This window comes from Ascaphus truei, chromosome 6, assembly GCF_040206685.1.
Source record: "Ascaphus truei isolate aAscTru1 chromosome 6, aAscTru1.hap1, whole genome shotgun sequence".
NCBI lineage: Eukaryota > Metazoa > Chordata > Amphibia > Anura > Ascaphidae > Ascaphus > Ascaphus truei.
Window position 1 is genome coordinate 19,076,498 of NC_134488.1, and position 18,493 is coordinate 19,094,990.

At 42.4% G+C, this 18,493-nt stretch overlaps 1 protein-coding gene across 3 annotated transcripts in view; it reads left to right on the top strand.

Moving 5' to 3' along the window:
* Nucleotides 1-18,008, top strand: part of MTOR (mechanistic target of rapamycin kinase) — a 130,202-nt gene extending 112,194 nt beyond the window's left edge. For 2 of the 3 annotated variants that reach the window (XM_075603483.1, XM_075603484.1), the window contains exons 54-60: nucleotides 9,633-9,707; nucleotides 9,793-9,928; nucleotides 12,513-12,578; nucleotides 14,698-14,778; nucleotides 14,894-14,974; nucleotides 16,926-17,031; nucleotides 17,164-18,008. In XM_075603483.1, coding sequence (XP_075459598.1) covers nucleotides 9,633-9,707; nucleotides 9,793-9,928; nucleotides 12,513-12,578; nucleotides 14,698-14,778; nucleotides 14,894-14,974; nucleotides 16,926-17,031; nucleotides 17,164-17,179 — 561 coding nt within the window. In that variant the 3' untranslated portion in view covers nucleotides 17,180-18,008. The remainder of the gene's footprint in view (nucleotides 1-9,632; nucleotides 9,708-9,792; nucleotides 9,929-12,512; nucleotides 12,579-14,697; nucleotides 14,779-14,893; nucleotides 14,975-16,925; nucleotides 17,032-17,163) is intronic. The other variant, XM_075603485.1, reaches the window with a different exon arrangement.
* Nucleotides 18,009-18,493: the final 485 nt, after the last annotated feature.

The following is an 18,493-nucleotide window of genomic DNA, read 5'->3' on the forward strand; positions in this document are numbered from 1 at the left end:
GAGATGTTAACACTTTTGCTGTCAGAAGGTGCTGATGGCTGTGCTAGCAAAAGGATTTAGCTAAAACATCCAAGTGGTTCCTGTTTGCTGTTGATTATGTACCTCCAACAGGTCAGGCTATCTCTGCTTCAGCACAGGTGGCTCAATCTGGGACTCACTCATTTTGATTGAACCACCTGTGCTGAAGCAGGAATATCCTTGAAACCTGAGCCATTGGGGGTGCGTGAGGACTGGAGTTGGAAATCACTGAATTAGACGAACGTGGGAAATGTGACCCATGGGACACAAATCCTCCCTGATAACAGTTCACTGGCTATTCAGGTAATCATTTTCTGAGCGTGTTTGCAGAATATTCAAACAAAAGCACCAGTGGAGCAGGTCTTCTCCCTTCCACCTCCATTACATTTTGTTACCCTTTGAGGAGATGAATAGATTTGTTCGATCCCCCCAAAATGTAAGAATTTGATACATGATCATCGACAGCAAACAGGAACCACTACTCTTATGCTCTAATTCATTGATTCCCAAAAGGGGCTTTGCGAGGTCTCTCAAAGGGGTTCCTAAAAAAAAGTGTAGCTGTGGATTCCAGGCAGTATAGCAAGTTCCTGAGCCCTTTTATGTACTGCGCACTTAGTAAGGTCACAATCCGTACCTTAGCGTATAGCTGTCAATTACAGTACGAGCATCCAAAGTCGCTCCCCACAATGCTTTGCATCCACAGGGACAGGGCGTTGTGGGGCGTGGCTTTGGAAGCTCGCACAGTAATTTACAACAATTCCACCCATGTTGTCTGCAAACCAAGAGGGGTAGTTTGGGGCCTTCTTTAGTGTGTGTTGCCCCAGTGATCTCAGGATAGTATAGTGCCTGGGATCAGTGAAACGTTTTGTTAGCAATAGTCTGATGGGTTGTCAATCAAATGTATTAATCCGGGGTTCACGGAACAAATAATTTTCATGCAGGGGGTGCACAGTGTAAAACATGTTGGGAACCACTGCTCTTATTTATCTTCTAAAACATATAATTCAAAGATTGGGAGATGGGCACACCAAGGTGTATATGACTGGACCAAAATTCTCTTTTCCACACTGCCAGTAGTAGCATGGTTCATTAATGTAATTCTCGTATCCAGCGATTCACTCACCCTCACCTGATGCATGTCCTCCGTGGGTAGGAGCAATGATGTAAAAAAAATCGTGCTGCTAATACAGTAGAAGTAGAGTAGCATTGGGACTTTTTGTCTTTTGTTGTATGCATCAGGTCATATAGTTACATAGTAGATGAGGTTGAAAAAAGACATGTGTCCATCATGTTCAAACTATGCTACATTTAGAAAACAGATACTTTATCCTATATCTATACTTCCTTATTGATCCAGAGGAAGGCAAAGAAAAAACCCCAGTGTCATATCATCCAATGATATCTCATAAGGGGAAAAATAAATTCCTTCCCGACTCCCAAGAATTCGCAATCAAATTAATCCCTGGATCAACATCCTTCCCATGTTTACTTATTTAGTATATCCCTGTAACCTTTCCTATCTAAAAAGATGTCCAACCTTTTTTTGAACACATTTATTGTATCTGCTATCAGAGTTTCCATGGGTAATGAATTCCACTTTTTAACTGCCCTTACTGTAAAGAATCCTTTCCTTTGTTGCTGGTGAAATCTTTTTTCCTCCAACATTAAGGGATGGCCCCGAGTCCTTTGTACTGCCCTTGGGATGAATAGTTCATTTGAAAACTCCTTGTACTGTCCTCGAATATATTTGTATACAGTTATCATATCCCCTCTTAGAGGCCTCTTTTCTAATGTTAATCTAATTTAGCTAGCCTCTCCTCATAAATTAGATTGTCCATCCCTTTATTAATTTGGTGGCTCTTCTCTGCACTCTCTTTAGTTCCAGAATGTCTTTTCTAAGGAGTGGTGCCCCAAATTGTACTCCATATTCAAGGTGTGGTCTTACTAATGCTTTGTAAAGGGGCATAATTATGTTTACTTCCCTTCCATCCATTGCCCATTTAATGCAAGATAAGATCTTGTTTGCCTTTGCAGCTACTGCATGACTTTGGGCACTATTGCTAAGCCTGCTGTCTACAAGCACTCCTAAATCTTTCTCCATCAAGGATTCCCCCAATTTATACCCATTTAATTTGTATGTCGCCAGTTCATTCTTGCATCCCAAATGCATAACCTTACATTTATCTGTATTAAACCTCATCTGCCATCTACCTGCCCACGTTTCCAGTCTCTCCAAGTTGTTCTGGAGAGAAATTACATCCTGCTCTGATTCTACTACCTTACACAATTTAGTATCATCAGCAAAGATGGAGACTTTGCTCTCGATGCCAACCACAAGGTCATTAATAAACAAGTTAAAAAGCAGGGGTCCCAGTACCGATCCCTGAGGTACTCCACTCACGACTTTAGCCCAACCTAAAAAAGTTCCATTTATGACAACCCTCTGTTGTCTATCCTTTAACCAGTTTTCAATCCAGGTGCATACATTACTGAGTCCAATTTGCTTTATTTTGTACACCAACCTCCTGTGTGAAACCGTATCAAAATCTTTGCAAAATCTAAGTAGACCACTTCAACTGCATTACCCTGGTCTAAATGCCTACTTACCTCCTCAAAGAAACAAATAAGGTTAGTTTGGCATGATCTATCCTTCATAAATCCATGCTGACTATTACTAATGCTTTTGTTTTCCATTGGGTATTCCTGAATATTATCCCGTATTAAACCTTCAAGTAGTTTCCCCACTATTGAAGTCAGGCTTACAGGTCTGTAATTCCCCGGTTGTGATCAGCTCCCTTTTTAAATATAGGCACCACTACTGCTTCACGCCAATCTTGTGGTACTGAGCCTGTGGAAATGGAGTCCTTAAATATTAAATATAATGGTTTTGCTATTACTGAGCTTAACTCCTTGAGAACTCTTGGATGTATGCCATCGGGGCCAGGTGCCTTATTTACTTAAATTTTTTCAAGCCGCTTATGAACTTCTTCCTCAGTTAACCAATTGTTCATTAATATGGATGTTGTGGCTTCCTCCTGCGGCACTACTATTGAAATTGATTCTTCCCTGGTAAACACAGAGGCAAAGAATCTGTTTAATACCTCTGCTTTTTCCTTATCTCCAATAATCTACCTGCCCATCTCACACTGAAAGGGTCCTATATTTACTTTTCTCATTTTTTTGTTATTAAAGTTCTTGAAGAACTTTAGGATTGATTTTACTTTCTATTGCAATCCTTTTTTCATTATCCATTTTTGCTAATTTGATTGCCCTTTTGCAATTTTTGTTACATTCCTTATATTTCTGATACAATGTCTCCGTCTTTTCTGACTTAAAGAATCTAAACGCCTTCCTCTTGTCCATTTCCTCCCCACCTGTTTATTTAGCCACATTGGTTTTGACTTATTTCTTTTATACTTATTACCCAAGTGTATACACTGATAAGTGTGCTTTTCTAACAATGTTTTAATGACTGCCCATTTATCTTCTACATTTTTCCCTGCAAAAACATCATCCCATTGTATTACTACTAGATTAGACCTCAGTTTATTAAAGTCTGCTTTTCTAAAGTTTAAGGTCTTTGTTGAACCCAAATAATCTGTTTTTTGATAATTTCTTTCAAAAGAGACCATGTTATGATCACTGTTACCTAAATGTTCCAGAACTTGAATATTTGTTACTACTTCTACATTGTTTGATATGACCAAATCCAGTATTGCCCCTCTCCTGGTTGGTTCCTCAATAATTTGGGTCATATAATTGTCTTTAAGCACCCCCAAAAACCTGTTTCATTTTGTTGTAATGCTAATCTCATTGCCCCAGTCTATGTCTGGATAATTAAAATCCCCCATTATGCAAACATGACCCAGTTTTGATGCCTTCCCCATTTGCAAAAGTATTTTAGCTTCCTCAATCTCACAGATATTTGGTGGTTTATAGCATATCCCTACAATCATTTTCTTTATACTTTTACCTCCACTGCTAATTTCTATCCACAAAGTCTCTACATTTTCATCATTCCCTTCATAGACTTCATCCCTTATAATATGTTTTAGATCCGGTTTAACATATAAACATACTCCACCTCCTCCTCTATTTGCTTGATCATTCCGAAAAAGGGAGTCTTGGTCTATTGATTTCCCTTTGAATCCAGTCGAGCGCCATCTTTGTCCAACGAGGGTTATTTCTACTCGCGATACGGCCGTCCTACTGACATTTTAATTTATTCATCCTTGTGATGATGTCACAGACATTTGTTTGCTATCTAAGCTATTCATTCTTTTTGCTGTCTCTTAGGGTAATGACCAGCATACATCTCTCCATACTTCTTTGAGTTGTCTGAAGTTTCTGAATTATCTTCAGACCGAATACAATCTTTCCCTTGAAAGATTGTCTAGTTTCTTACAAGTGCACTTTATTCCATCTTCATTCTCCTATTGATTTCATTCAAAAGGTTCCCATCCATTCTTACTTGATGGCCAATGTAGACACAGCCTTCGACTTCTAGTTTTATTCTATTTTGCTCTTTGCAGAGTTGACCAATTAGTTCAATGTCCGTTTGGTCTTGCTCAGATTCATATGGAGGCCCATTTTCCTACTTGGTTTGGCGAGTTCTCGAAATTGTTGCTTGGATTCCTTTTGGGCTTATGTCAAAAAAAGGGATAGTCATCTGCAAACCGTATGTGACTCAAAAAGTCACTGTATTTACATTCTTTTTTCTTCACAATGTAATGTGTTGTACAATTCTTCATGTGTTGCTGTGAAAAGCTTTGGTGACGTGGTGTCTCCCTGTCGCACACCCTTGCTGATCCTTATCTATTCTGACTCCTGCACACTGTGACCAGTGGTAGAGGCAGGTAGTGCACACTGGGTCCTTCTTTCTTTCTGTTCTTTTATTGTAAAGGCAAAAACAATAATAACAAAGGATGGGAACTGTGGCATAAGTGGGTAAGTGGCATAAGTGGGAGAGAGGTGAATGAAGATGGATTCTACCAGGAGATGGAATACAGACAGCTCCTAGTGGCTGCTGACTCCGAAAGAAAGCACATTTTCCTGTCCTGGCAGGAACAACCAAAGGACTATACCAACTATCAAAATATAGCAGGGGAGGAAAGCCAAACCAACAGAGGTTTGAGCAGAGGTGGGTTGCCAAGGCAACAGGCTGGGTGCTATGGGGGAAATCAACAATGATGCAACTTACACTGAGGAGCAATGGCTGTCACAGAACAGGGAAACCAAACATGCAGAGTGGTTCCAGGACATTATCCTGCTTGTATCTTCATGTAATCTAATGGTTGATGTGGCATTCTTGTAAATGTTCTTTATAATATCAATGTACGCTTCTTCAACAGTTTGTCTTTTTAATGCATTGAGAACCTCTGAGGTGTAGACAGGATCAATAGCTTTTTCGTAATCTACGAATCGTAAGCGGAGTGGTAGATCATATTTATTACTTCGGGAAATCACTTCTTGTACAACTTGGATGTGGTCCATTGTGTTTTATTCACTGCGAAATCCCGCTTCTTCTCTAGGCCGGTCGCAGTTGATTAGTGACTGATTGGTCTGTTCTTGATGTCTTCTTTGTCTTCTTTCTTGTGGATGAGAATAACTGTGACATTACTCCATTGTTCTGGAATGTTCTTGTTTTTCAAGCAGCATGTAAAGAGTTTTGCAAGGATTTTCTCTACTTCCCCAGCTTCTTCCAAGTTTTTAGTTGTAATTCCATCTTCCCCGGGAGCCTTCCCATTCTCCATGGATTTTATTGCTTTTGACACTTCTTCTGGAAGAACGCATGGTACATTATTGGTGGTTTCTTCTTGCTCTACCACTGCTGGATTGGGCCCTTTATGGGTTCTCACAAAATTTCATGTAGAAGTCCTCAACTATTTTTATAAGTGCCCTCTCTTTTACTGTTGAGATATATATATATATATATATATATATATATATATATATATACATATGTATATGTGTGTGTGTATATATATGTATGTATATATATATATATATATATATATATATATATATGCAAATACAACTGTATGCTCATCTGCATGTCTTAGGCAGGTCTGCAACCCCGCCTTTCCCCATCATCACCCAGCATACAGCACTTCCACTGCAGCAAGGGATTCTGGGAAATGACATGCAAATGAGCACACAGTGTCACTTTTTGCCTCAAAAACCATTTTTAACATGGTTCCCTATAGGCTTAAGCTTGCTGCTTTCCTGTGGAGGGTTTTTGTCACTTTTTTTTACTCACCATAACTTAACTCAGTATTATGGTATATATATATATATATTTTTTTTTATATATATATATATATATATATATATATATATATATATACACAGCTGAACCCCGTTATAGCGCGTCCCGTTATAACGCGAATTCGGTTAATAACGCGTTTTTCACGTGGCTCCTGTTTTTAAAAATAAATAAATAAATTTTAATTTAAAAAAAAAAAGATGTAAATTTTTTTGCACACTGCACACACTGCACACACTGCACACACTGCACACACTGCACACACTGCACACACTGCTCACACTGCTCTCACTGCACACACTGCTCTCACTGCACACACTGCTCTCACTGCACACTCCCAGCACTCACTGCACACACTCTCACTGCACACACTCTCACTGCACACACTCTCACTGCACACACTCTCACTGCACCACTGCACACACTTTCACTGCACCACTGCACACACTCTCACTGCACCACTGCACACACTCTCACTGCACACACTCCCAGCACTCACTCTCACTGCACACTGCACACACTCACACTGCACACACTCACACTGCACACACCACACAGCACTCACTGCACACTGCTCACTGCACACACACTCACTGCACACACTCACTGCACACACACTCACTGCACAAACTCTCACTGCACACACTCTCACTGCACACACTCTCACTGCGCCACTGCACACACACTCACTGCGCCACTACACACACTCTCACTGCACACACTCCCAGCACTCACTCCCACTGCACACTGCACACACCACACTGCACACACCACACTGCACACACACCCAGCACTCACTGCACACTGCTCACTGCGCACACTGCTCACTGCACACACTCTCACTGCACACACTCTCACTGCACACACTCCCAGCACACTGCTCACAGCACACACTCTCACTGCACACTGCTCACAGCACACACTCACTGCACACTGCTCACAGCACACAGCACTCGCAGCACACTCTCACAGCACACAGCTTTCACAGCACACAGCACACTCACAGCACTCACAGCACACTCACAGCACACAGCTCTCACAGCACACTCTCACAGCACACAGCTCTCACAGCACACAGCACTCACAGCACACTCTCACAGCACTCACAACACACTCTCACAGCACACTACACCACACCTCCCCCTCCCTACCTTTGGTGTCAGCTGCTGAGATCGGAGCGGAGCTGGCATCAGGAGATGGGGGGGGGTGTCGGTAGGAGAGGGGGGTGAGTGAGGAGCAGGCTGGGACTCGGAGGGCCGCGTGGGCTATGCCACGGAGGGCCGGTAGGTGTGGGGGCCTGGGGGGGGGAGGAAATGGATGCCGGTGGTGGGAAGTAAGGAGCAGGTTGCGGCTGTACTCGCTGTTGCTAGGGGACGTGTAGGGCTTCCGGCCACCTCTTCCTTCCTTCCCTCCTCACTCCCTCCCAATCAGGCGCGCGGCAGCCATTTTTAAGAAAAATTAGCGTGACCCCGGTTCTAGCGCGGTCGGATCGGGTGGCCCCCGAGGACCGCGATATAACGGGGTTTAGCTGTGTGTGTATATATATATATATATATATATAATCAAAAAATAAATAGATGATACCGTTCTGTGGCTAACGAAATGCTTTTATTTGTGCGAGCTTTCGAGATACACTGATCTCTTCTTCCGGCGATGTTACAATGAATGAAGCAAGGATAACTTAAAAACAGTGTCTCTTGGAATGTTATCTGTGCTTCTCCTTCCCCCGGTGTGGATGTGTTTTATGGCTAGAGGTGTCAAAGGGTAACTGAAGGCAAGTGAAGAAAGAGTGTGTATGTGTATCAGTGTGAATAAAAATGAATGGAGAGCCCACAGTATAAACAGTGCTCTACACAAGGTGTGTGTGGAGTGAGAGGGATATAAATGGTGTGGGTGGGTGTGGAAATGTGAGAGTTTGTAGCACAACTAAAAGTGTGTGTGGATACTATGTGGTCCCTATTGGTGTATATGGATGGAAAAATAAGGAGTATTAGTATGTGTGAGAGACAGCTGTGTGAGCATACATATAGCACAGTATGTACAGACATGGCCTTTAGCGCTCATGGGAAGAGAGTTCGCTAGTGTCAGTAATGACTCATAAAATTTCGATCTCTGTTTAGGCCACTGCTAAGTGTCCCGAACAGTTGCATAAATTTGTATTCATGCAACCGTCTCTCTTTCGGGGTTTTAAGATTACCTTTGAGTATGGCAACCCTCAGATCGTTCATCTTATGGCCAGAGTCGGCGAACATTTCTCTGACTCTGGCCATAAGATGAACGATCTGAGGGTTGCCATACTCAAAGGTAATCTTAAAACCCCGAAAGAGAGACGGTTGCATGAATACAAATTTATGCAACTGTTCGGGACACTTAGCAGTGGCCTAAACAGAGATCGAAATTTTATGAGTCATTACTGACACTAGCGAACTCTCTTCCCATGAGCGCTAAAGGCCATGTCTGTACATACTGTGCTATATGTATGCTCACACAGCTGTCTCTCACACATACTAATACTCCTTATTTTTCCATCCATATACACCAATAGGGACCACATAGTATCCACACACACTTTTAGTTGTGCTACAAACTCTCACATTTCCACACCTACCCACACCATTTATATCCCCTCTCACTCCACACACACCTTGTGTAGAGCACTGTTTATACTGTGGGCTCTCCATTAATTTTTATACACACTCTTTCTTCACTTGCTTTCAGTTACCCTTTGACACCTCTAGCCATAAAACACATCCACACCGGGGGAAGGACAAGCACAGATAACATTCCAAGAGACACTGTTTTTAAGTAATCCTTGCTTCATTCATTGTAACATCGCCGGAAGAAGAGATCAGTGTATCTCGAAAGCTCGCACAAATAAAAGCATTTCGTTAGCCACAGAACGGTATCATCTATTTATTTTTTGATTATTGAAGCTTGGCTAACACGGTACTGATACCTCTACACATATATATATATATACACGCACGCGCGCGCGTCAGGGGTGGGCAACTCCAGTCTTCAAGGGCCAGCAACAGGTCATGTTTTCAGGATATCCCTTCTTCAGCACAGGTGCCTCAATTAGTGGCTCAGCCAAAGAGCCATTGATTGAGCCACCTGTGCTGAAGCAGGGATATCCTGAAAATATGACCTGTTTATGGCTGCAGTTGCCCACCCCTGCTCTCGATGCTACAACATAAGTGAGTTTGGAAAGAGTAAGCGTAACATTTTAAATTAGCACGAGTAAGATTCTTCTTACATTCCATACTTTGTATATTTAATGTTTCCTAGAGAACTGGAACTTTGTTTTATTTGTATACGTTTATTTGACTAATTATTCTAATTATCTCAGGTTGCCATGACGAGGGAAAAATTCCCAGAGAAGATCCCATTCCGTCTGACACGAATGCTGACCAATGCTATGGAGGTAAGGAGAGGATCTGGGCACCACACAGTGTGTGTAACACAAGCTGTGGGGCATATTAATATCTTTACGTATTGTATCTCTCCAGGTGACTGGGCTTGATGGAAACTACAGGACCACATGCCACACAGTGATGGAGGTGTTACGGGAGCACAGAGACAGTGTCATGGCTGTGCTGGAGGCCTTTGTCTATGACCCTCTGCTGAATTGGAGACTGATGGACAGTAAGTACTGTGGTAGAATGGTGGGAAAGACACCAGTGGCATAGCTTAAGCAAAATGTAGGACATGGCTGGAGCCACATGAAAATATCTTGGTCATCTAACATCAGAAAGCTCAGCCATGCTGGCAAAGAATCACCACCACCACCACACTTCATTATGGTCACATTTTGGATTCCCATCAGGTAAGAGGGTGAGATTGCGTGAAGATAAATCCCGCGTCTCTTTGGGGCCTATTCTCGTAACTGCGAGTTGTCAATCCATGTCTAAAGAGCCCTTTCCGATCAGATTGGCATGCTTTGCTATTCTGTAAGCCCTTCTCACATGTCCAATTCACGCGGGAAAAGCTTTTTTAGATGCGGTTTCACTCCGGTTCTGGCAATTCAATTGGTTTGTCTAAAAAGCCTCCAACTCCCTTTTTTTTTTTTTTTTTTTACTACAACTGGAATTCTCGTAGCTCCGTTACCAAAACCGCGTCTAAAAACTCGCTTTTTTTATTCACGCCACCTCACGGTTGGCGAGATAGCCCCAATAGACGTGGTTTTGCATCCTTACAAGCCACAGAAACAGTTTCTGCACTGCAGAACATGAGCTGTACAAAAAATGAGTGATAGTGCGCAACTAATACCGTGATGATGTGATAGGATAAAATACACAATTGTGAATAAAAGGTGTATTAAACAATAGTGGTGACCTTGTAGGTGTAATTTCACAATCAGTGCGTCTGCAGCCCTTCTTGGGGGGTGGCTCAACACCCCTGGGGCTAGAGAAACAGAGAAAAGACAAGGCGCACAACGCACATAGTGAAATACAGTTTATAAAGTTAATTAAACTAGAGGATAATGAGTTCTGCGTACATCAATATGTATAAAATCAAGCATTTGATAAGTGGGGTTACCACACAGGGGAACAGCTGGACTCGTCAGACTTCATCCACTTTCAGAAGAGGAACCGGAGACCCACGATCATCTGACCAGGTAAGGGGGGGGGGGGCCCTCTGGATCTGTGAAGGGCACACACGCTGTTCCTGGATGCTGAGATGTTGAGTCCGCAGTGTGGATGTACATACACGTCCCAGTAACACGTACAGTCTCCTCTGCTGTTGCCTTTCCACTGCTCCACGCCGGTAACACGCTGCTGTGTGGTAATCACGGGACGCCCGCTGATGTGTGGTAACCCCACTTATCAAATGCTTGATTTTATACATATTGATGTACGCAGAACTCATTATCCTCTAGTTTAATTAACTTTATAAACTGTATTTCACTATGTGCGTTGTGCGCCTTGTCTTTTCTCTGTTTCTCTAGAACATGAGCTGACCTACTGTATATGTGGTATTAAGTATTCTGTATTCATTTTAGCCATTTTACATTAAAGTTGAACTCGTGTACGTTGTCCAAATAATTTGGTCGCCTATAGAAATATCAATACACTACAAAACAGTACATCGAAACGATCATCCCCACTATTACTAATAATATCAATTAATAATAATAATAATAACAATTCATTTCATAATAATTAAAATAGCTCGTATAGAACTGACAGTGTATGCAGTGCTGTACATAAAATCTTTTCTGGCACGAGTCCCTGCACCGTTGAGGTTGTAATTTATTTGGGATTAGATCACGTGACTTGTCCAAGGTCACAAGCAGAGCACACCAGGATTCGAACCCGACTCCACTACAATGTCAGTGTTTGCAGATAGTGCATTTACACACTGCCCAACGCCTGCCATGCACCATAGTAATGGGAAATCACCAGTGGACTCATTAAAAGCCACATCTCCTCATTAATTTCTGTAGGTGTCATTTGCCCCCAACCAAAGTAGAAATATCTTATTGGTAACAATCAGTGCAAACATATATAGTGACATTTGCTATACTGCAAGTTGCATATTATGTTTGAAGTTTTTTCACACCACATCTTTCAAAATAATACAAATGGCGCCCGCTGCGTTTATACATAAGGGGAAACCGTCTTCCTAGTTCACTTTTAAATAATTTAATGTGAAATATGTCGCTTACTTGTAATGCTCCTCATGTGGGGGAATGTACACAACGGTTACCCACATTTTTTCGGACTGATTGATTTGTTCTGCAGCCTAAATTGTTAATATTTATCTATTGGTGTTCATGAACCTAATAATGTATGGGGTACAGAAATGATACCAACTCAAAATGTTGCATCAAAACATTTATTACGTTCACTCCGCTTCAAAACCAAAAAAAGAACAACTTCTGAAGATGCCAAAGCACGTGGTTTGACAATGACCACTTTGGAGCTATGAGAATAGGCCACTTTGAATTTCTGAATTATATTATGTATTGTAGTTCCCTCCAGCACCAAAATGTTTATGAATAAATACAGATGGAGCTGCCCACAAGCTCATCATTTTTATCTGGTTAAGCAGTGCCGAAACAGTTTTGGGGTAGGTTCCAGGTGGTTCAGACCTGTTCCTCCTTGCATCTTTTCTGACTTTTCAAGATCGATAGCATGAGATCAATACCCAGACAAAACACCGCTTTTATATAAATCCTCAGGCAGGATCTCATCACCCTCCCCAGTAACAATATTTGTTTTCACAGCCAATATAAAAGGCAATAAACGGTCTCGTACACGGACAGACTCCTACTCAGCAGGACAGTCTGTTGGTGAGTTCAACTCAGAACTTTGCAATGTCCTCAGAGCCTAAATATCATAGGGTTACCACATTTCAGTTGTTATAATACGGGGCGCCGAAATCCAGCATGAAAGTGTGACGTCGTAATGAGCGATGCATGATTTGCAAATGTTTCAGTGAATGGTATCTCACGCTTGACCACAATATTCTTTGGTTTTTATCATCTCTGCTCTTGGCCGGCCGGGGAAAGACGCGCACTGAGCTAACGGGTGGTAGTGGGAGAAGAAGTAACATCTATGGGGTGGGTGTCTTAGCCTTATGAGATGACTAGGCAGTGTCCTACCTTTTATTATTTTAATAATTTAGTTAGGGCGACATATATCAGAAAAGGTAACTATTACACTTGAGTAGAAATCTATTACGTTTATATGTCTGATTTCATTAGTCATTTGAAGTTCAGGCATTTCACATCAAGGCAGTAAAATACAGGACAATTACGCGTCTCAGCAGACCTTTCCGGGACAATTCAATGAAGTAAGGGACAATCCCATATATACTTGACGTCTGGCAACATTAAAAAAACATTATTAACCCTAGAAAATTTAGATATTTTTGCTTTTTTTACATTCTAACCAGGGTTGCAAGGTGTCTGGTATTGAACCGGACAGCCCGGTATTTGGTTACTCTGTTCGGTAAAAAATGAGAGTTAATACCGGACATGTATGTGTCCGGTATTACGTCACTGGACTTGGTAACCTGCCGGAGGGGCAGCTGGAAATCGCGGGATTTCCCCAGAGAAGGGAGAGGGCAGGGCTGCTGCTAGGGGGCTGAGCAGCTTATTCCATCCTGATAGGCTGCATTACACAGCAGCAGCCAATCAGGAGGAGGTAGCAGGAGCCTTGGGGTGGTGCCGAAGAGCGCAGGAAAAGCATGGAGCGGAGAGAGGTGAGGCTGTGTCCTGCCTGTATCCTGTGTGTATTTGTTATGTTTTGTCCTGGGGGGTGTGTGTGTATTTGTAGGTTTACTGTTTTGTCCTGGTGTGCATGTGTTTTCTCTGGCTGTCCTGTGGGGGTGATAATGACAGGGAGGGTGGGATGAGAGAGGATGAAGGGAGGTGGTTAGAGGATGAAGGGAGGGGGGGAGTGAGAGGATGAAGGGAGGGGGGGAGTGAGGATGAAGGGAGGGGGGTGAGAGGATGAAGGGAAGGGTGGTGAGAGAGGATGAAGGGAGGGGGTGAGAGGATGAGGGGAGGGGGTGAGAGGAGTAGGGGAGGGTGAGAGGATGAGGGGAGAGAGAGAGGATGAGGAGGGGTGCAACAATCTTGGAATTTGTGGGAGGAGCAGTAAGATTAGTATTGCTCGCCATGTGCAGTATGACTGCAGGTCAGTTATTTATAAATGATCTGACCATTACGTCATTTGTTCTAAATTTCACTCCAAGCGTGCACCAATGTGCACTATTTCATATTCGATTTCCTAAAAATATACTCGGAAGGGCGCTCCCTCCCAAGACTCCTCCCCGGGTTTTTTACCAAACAGAATATAAATTGGTGCAAATTGGTGAATACTTGGAGTGAAATTTAGAAAAAATTACATAACAGTCAGGTCATTTATAAATAACATTCTTCCCCACCAGCGATTCTCGCGCGTCGCACCTTTCGCCATTGTGTCCAGTATTTTTGGAGAAACCACCTGGCAGCCCTAATTCTAACGTTGGCACAACTGGCCCCACCAAGTGATTAGATATGCCAATATGGGGGATCGTTTTTAATATGTGGTGTGTCAGGCTACAAATCAAAGCCAACAATGGACATGAGTTACTGGCCAAGGAGCATCCACTAATATCTATTGCAGAGTTTGTTGTGCATTTTAAGAGCTTGTTAACTGTATCGATGATGTCATGGTCACCTTCCAAGCAGAAGACTGTTGGCAGCAGAAGAGAATGATATACCGGGTTGAGGCTACTGTCCTTCCTCACCACTGTAGAATATGGGACTTTGCTTAAAATTGCAATGTCGAATATAGCAGCTTCACCTGCAATATGTTTTGGTGGAAACGTATGTTCTTCTCTTCAGATGTTACTGCCCTTGGTCCTTGCTGTTCTGTAGATTCTTTGGGCTTAGCTGTGATCTTTTTGTTTACCTTCTTCAGAAATACTGGAAACTGTGGAGTTGGGGGAGCCAGCACACAAGAAGCCTGGGAGCACAGTTCCAGAGTCCATCCATTCGTTTAGTAAGTAGAGCTCCCTTGGTTAAATCGTGTGTGTTGATAATGGCAGAGAATGATATTCTGCTCTCTTTCCTTCTTCCCCTGATATGTGCTGGGATGGTTGTTCTTTGTCTTACAGTCGGTGACGGTTTGGTGCAACCTGAAGCTTTGAATAAAAAGGCCATACAGATTATTAACAGGGTGCGAGATAAGCTTACAGGTAAGTGCGAACCACTTAAATCTAGCCTCAGAATGTATCGGGTGACACGAGCTGCAGATATTTAAGAGGATTCAAAGATGGCATGTGCACTCCAATCTTACTCACAATGGTGGTTGGTGCAATAGCACAGGGGTGCACAAAGTGCGGGGCATGCCCCGCAGGGGGATGGGAGAATTTCCAGGGGGGGGTGGCTACAGAGGTTCCCGCGCTCTCCCCCAAGGCATTTAAATTAAATGCCGGGGGGACCGCACGAGGCCTCTGCAGCTTCTCCTACCTGATCTTCAGCAACATGTCACCATGGTAAGTCACATGACCCCACGATGTCATTTGACGCCGAAGCCGAGGGGGGGGGGAGGGCGTGAGCCAGGTGGTAAGCAGGTGAGGGGGCAGGTTAAAAACTTTGCGCACCCCTGCTCTAGCAGGTGAGTGAGAATCCCAAAAGAAATCGCTCTGCAGACTTCAATAAAGGACAGGGTCCTGTGTCACTCAAAAAAACGTTTGGCAAGAGTCCAATAGACATTTTAAAGTCTTGCTAACGATGCAGACATAGTGTACACTGTTATTATTCTTTATATATTCTTTATATAAATATATTCTTTATTTTTTCTTTATTTCTGTTTTTAATTTTTACCCCAAATATCTGATGATGCTGCACTATTATGAAAGGAAAACAAAGAAGAATAGTCTCTTCAATATAGCATGGATTTTGGATTGAAATACATAGCACATGCCTTATGCATAATTTCTCCAATAATCGGATGAAATGATCAGGATATGGAGTTCAGTGCTGGAAGATCTATGAGACTGATCAGCAGCAGTTTGTACATGGACATACACAGTCTTAGCAAGCTCAAAACCCAAACCCCCTGCATTATATTTATTTATTCATGTCAATTGGAGTGCTGGTGGGATAGTGACCTCAAGTATACAACAATAGACAAATAAGCCCCAATGCTACATCCAGTGTGACAAATTATTTAGTTCAATACGGTCTGTTTGGTCTTCTCATAAGTATGGGCCATTTACTTGAATCCTTTGGCCAAAGCATTTCAAGCCTGCAACCACATCTGTAGACCCTCTCAGCAGGTACCTACACTAGCAAATTATTTACTGTATTTTGTATTTACATATATACTGCATGGAGAGAGAAGAGGAAACATAACAACACTATAGCCAGCAGCACGGGATGCAGTGTCTAAGGGGTGCAAATGAAGACGCACTAGATGTTCTATGTCTGAGCTACAGTGCAGTTAAGACTGGTTGGTTAGAAACCAGAAGTCTACCTTGATGTGGTTGCAGGCTTGAAATGTTTTGGCTAAAGGATTGAACTAAATGACCCATATTATGAGAACTAACTGATCGTATTGAACAGAATAATTTGACATTTTGGATGTGTCATTGCTGCAGTTTGTATCTGTACTGAGAAGCTACGGATGCCGGTCTCTGAAACTATCAACATGTTGACTATTAATAAAACCAAACACGCAAATATCTCTAATATATGGGGTTTTTACACTTTGCAATATTTGTTTTTTGTTTTCAGAGTACGCTGTCCAGAACAACATGGGAAACACAGGCCTTTGGCTACCAGAATCTAGGAGTCCTCAAGGGCCACCAATAGGTCAGGTTTTAAGGCTATCCCTGCATCAGCACAGGTGGCTGACATTGAGTGAGCCACTGATTGAGCCATCTGTGCTGAAGCATGGATATCCTTAAAACCTGACCTGTTGGTGGCCCTGGAGGCCTGGAGTTGGCTACCCCTTACCTACAGTCTCCTCTTTAGTACTTGATGCACAGGGAAATAAAAGGAATGATCAAAAGTCGAAAAGCTGAAATAGGGTCTCTAACCTTTTTATTAGCAGATGGGCCAGAAACACATTGATGGTGTCTCTGGCAGACAAGTGTGGTCATTGTCCTGCTCCTAACATCCTAATGTTTTCTGACTTCTAAGGGCGGGACTTTGCTCACGATGAAACACTCGACGTCCCCACGCAGGTGGAGCTACTTATTAAGCAAGCAACATCCCATGAGAACCTTTGCCAGTGTTACATTGGGTGGTGAGTACCCAAACTCGGCTCTCCGCTCTCGACTAGGCCTGAAGATCTCATAACATTACTCCTCCCTATCAGAATTAATTGCTGGATGCTGAAAAGCTTTATTCCCCTGATGTGGTGTCCTCTTCTTTTTAGGTGTCCTTTCTGGTAGTAAGACAACCGTGCACCCTCACAAGCCTTCCACACTTTGTGTGTGGACCTGTCTTCAGTGTGCGCCAAGGAAGATGAAGGTTCTGACATCACAAAATCAAATCAGTGTTACTGTCCGCGGAATCTACTCTTATGGATTATTTTGGCAACGATGCATTTCACTCTTTCTGTGCTGGAGTCGCCCATTGCAAGCCACATCTTGGGGACCCTACCAGCAACTGCGGGGTTAATTTGTGCCACATTGGATTTGTATGTTTTGTACCGTCTCACTTCTATCAGGCTCACAAATAACAAACTGTAAACTCGCGGGTAGGTGTTACAGATGTACAACTGGGAACCATGTGTGGGCTGGAAGAGGATAGGAGGACAGATGATTCCCAGCGTCAAACTCAGAGAACGAATCTGTTTAGACCACTTTAAATGGGTAACACAATGTTGTGTAGCTGTGAAGAATTATGGTTGTTGAAAAACGAATTATTAAATGTATACATGACGCAAAGTGTATAGTGCAGATTTGTTTCAATATTATGTCACTTTTTTTTTTGTCCAATAAATGAAAAAATATCATAGAATTAAATATATCTCAACGGTTCCTTTATTCTGAAAATCTCTTTAGTCAAATGCATATTTTCACCTCCAGTGCATCCGGATAAGTTTTTATTATGCTATAGTAAACAAATAATGCGTCTGAATTCTTTGCCAGCTCCCTCCAAGTGGGGTGTTTGAGCAAACTGGTTAAAGTGCTTGTTGGCGAAAAGTGCATTCACATTTTTTTAAAGAAATTTGTCATGTCAAATAGGAACACACTTGAAATAAACCCTTATAACTACTCCCTGTGTGTGTATCCTCACTTTTATTAGAGAACAGGAAAGGAGCACTCACGCAAACCGTGATAAATCTTGCCACAGGGGCTTGAACGGCTGGAAGGATCCAGATGTTAATAACCAATAAATCCTTTTTATAGAGGGTGCGGGTGCTTCGTACTCAGTTACCCTCACTTTTATGTCATTTAAAGATGCAAACTACATTGTATAAATGAAGACACCGTTTTAATGACTGTGGCAACTTCACTAAAGGCGGTAGAGAGTTAAAGCCCTCAATCTGGCATTAACAGCTACTAATTAGCTGTTCAAAGCAATGGTATTTAACGCTGTTATCGGGTGTGTGAATCCGGAGCGGGACCTGATTGAAGAACACCCCTATTATGGTACATTTATTGTGCACCTTACAAAGACTGAAAGGGGAAATAATGTGTTTGAGTGTAATATACATAGTAAGTGTGTAAGTATCTCATCAATCTAAGCTATGCCTTTGT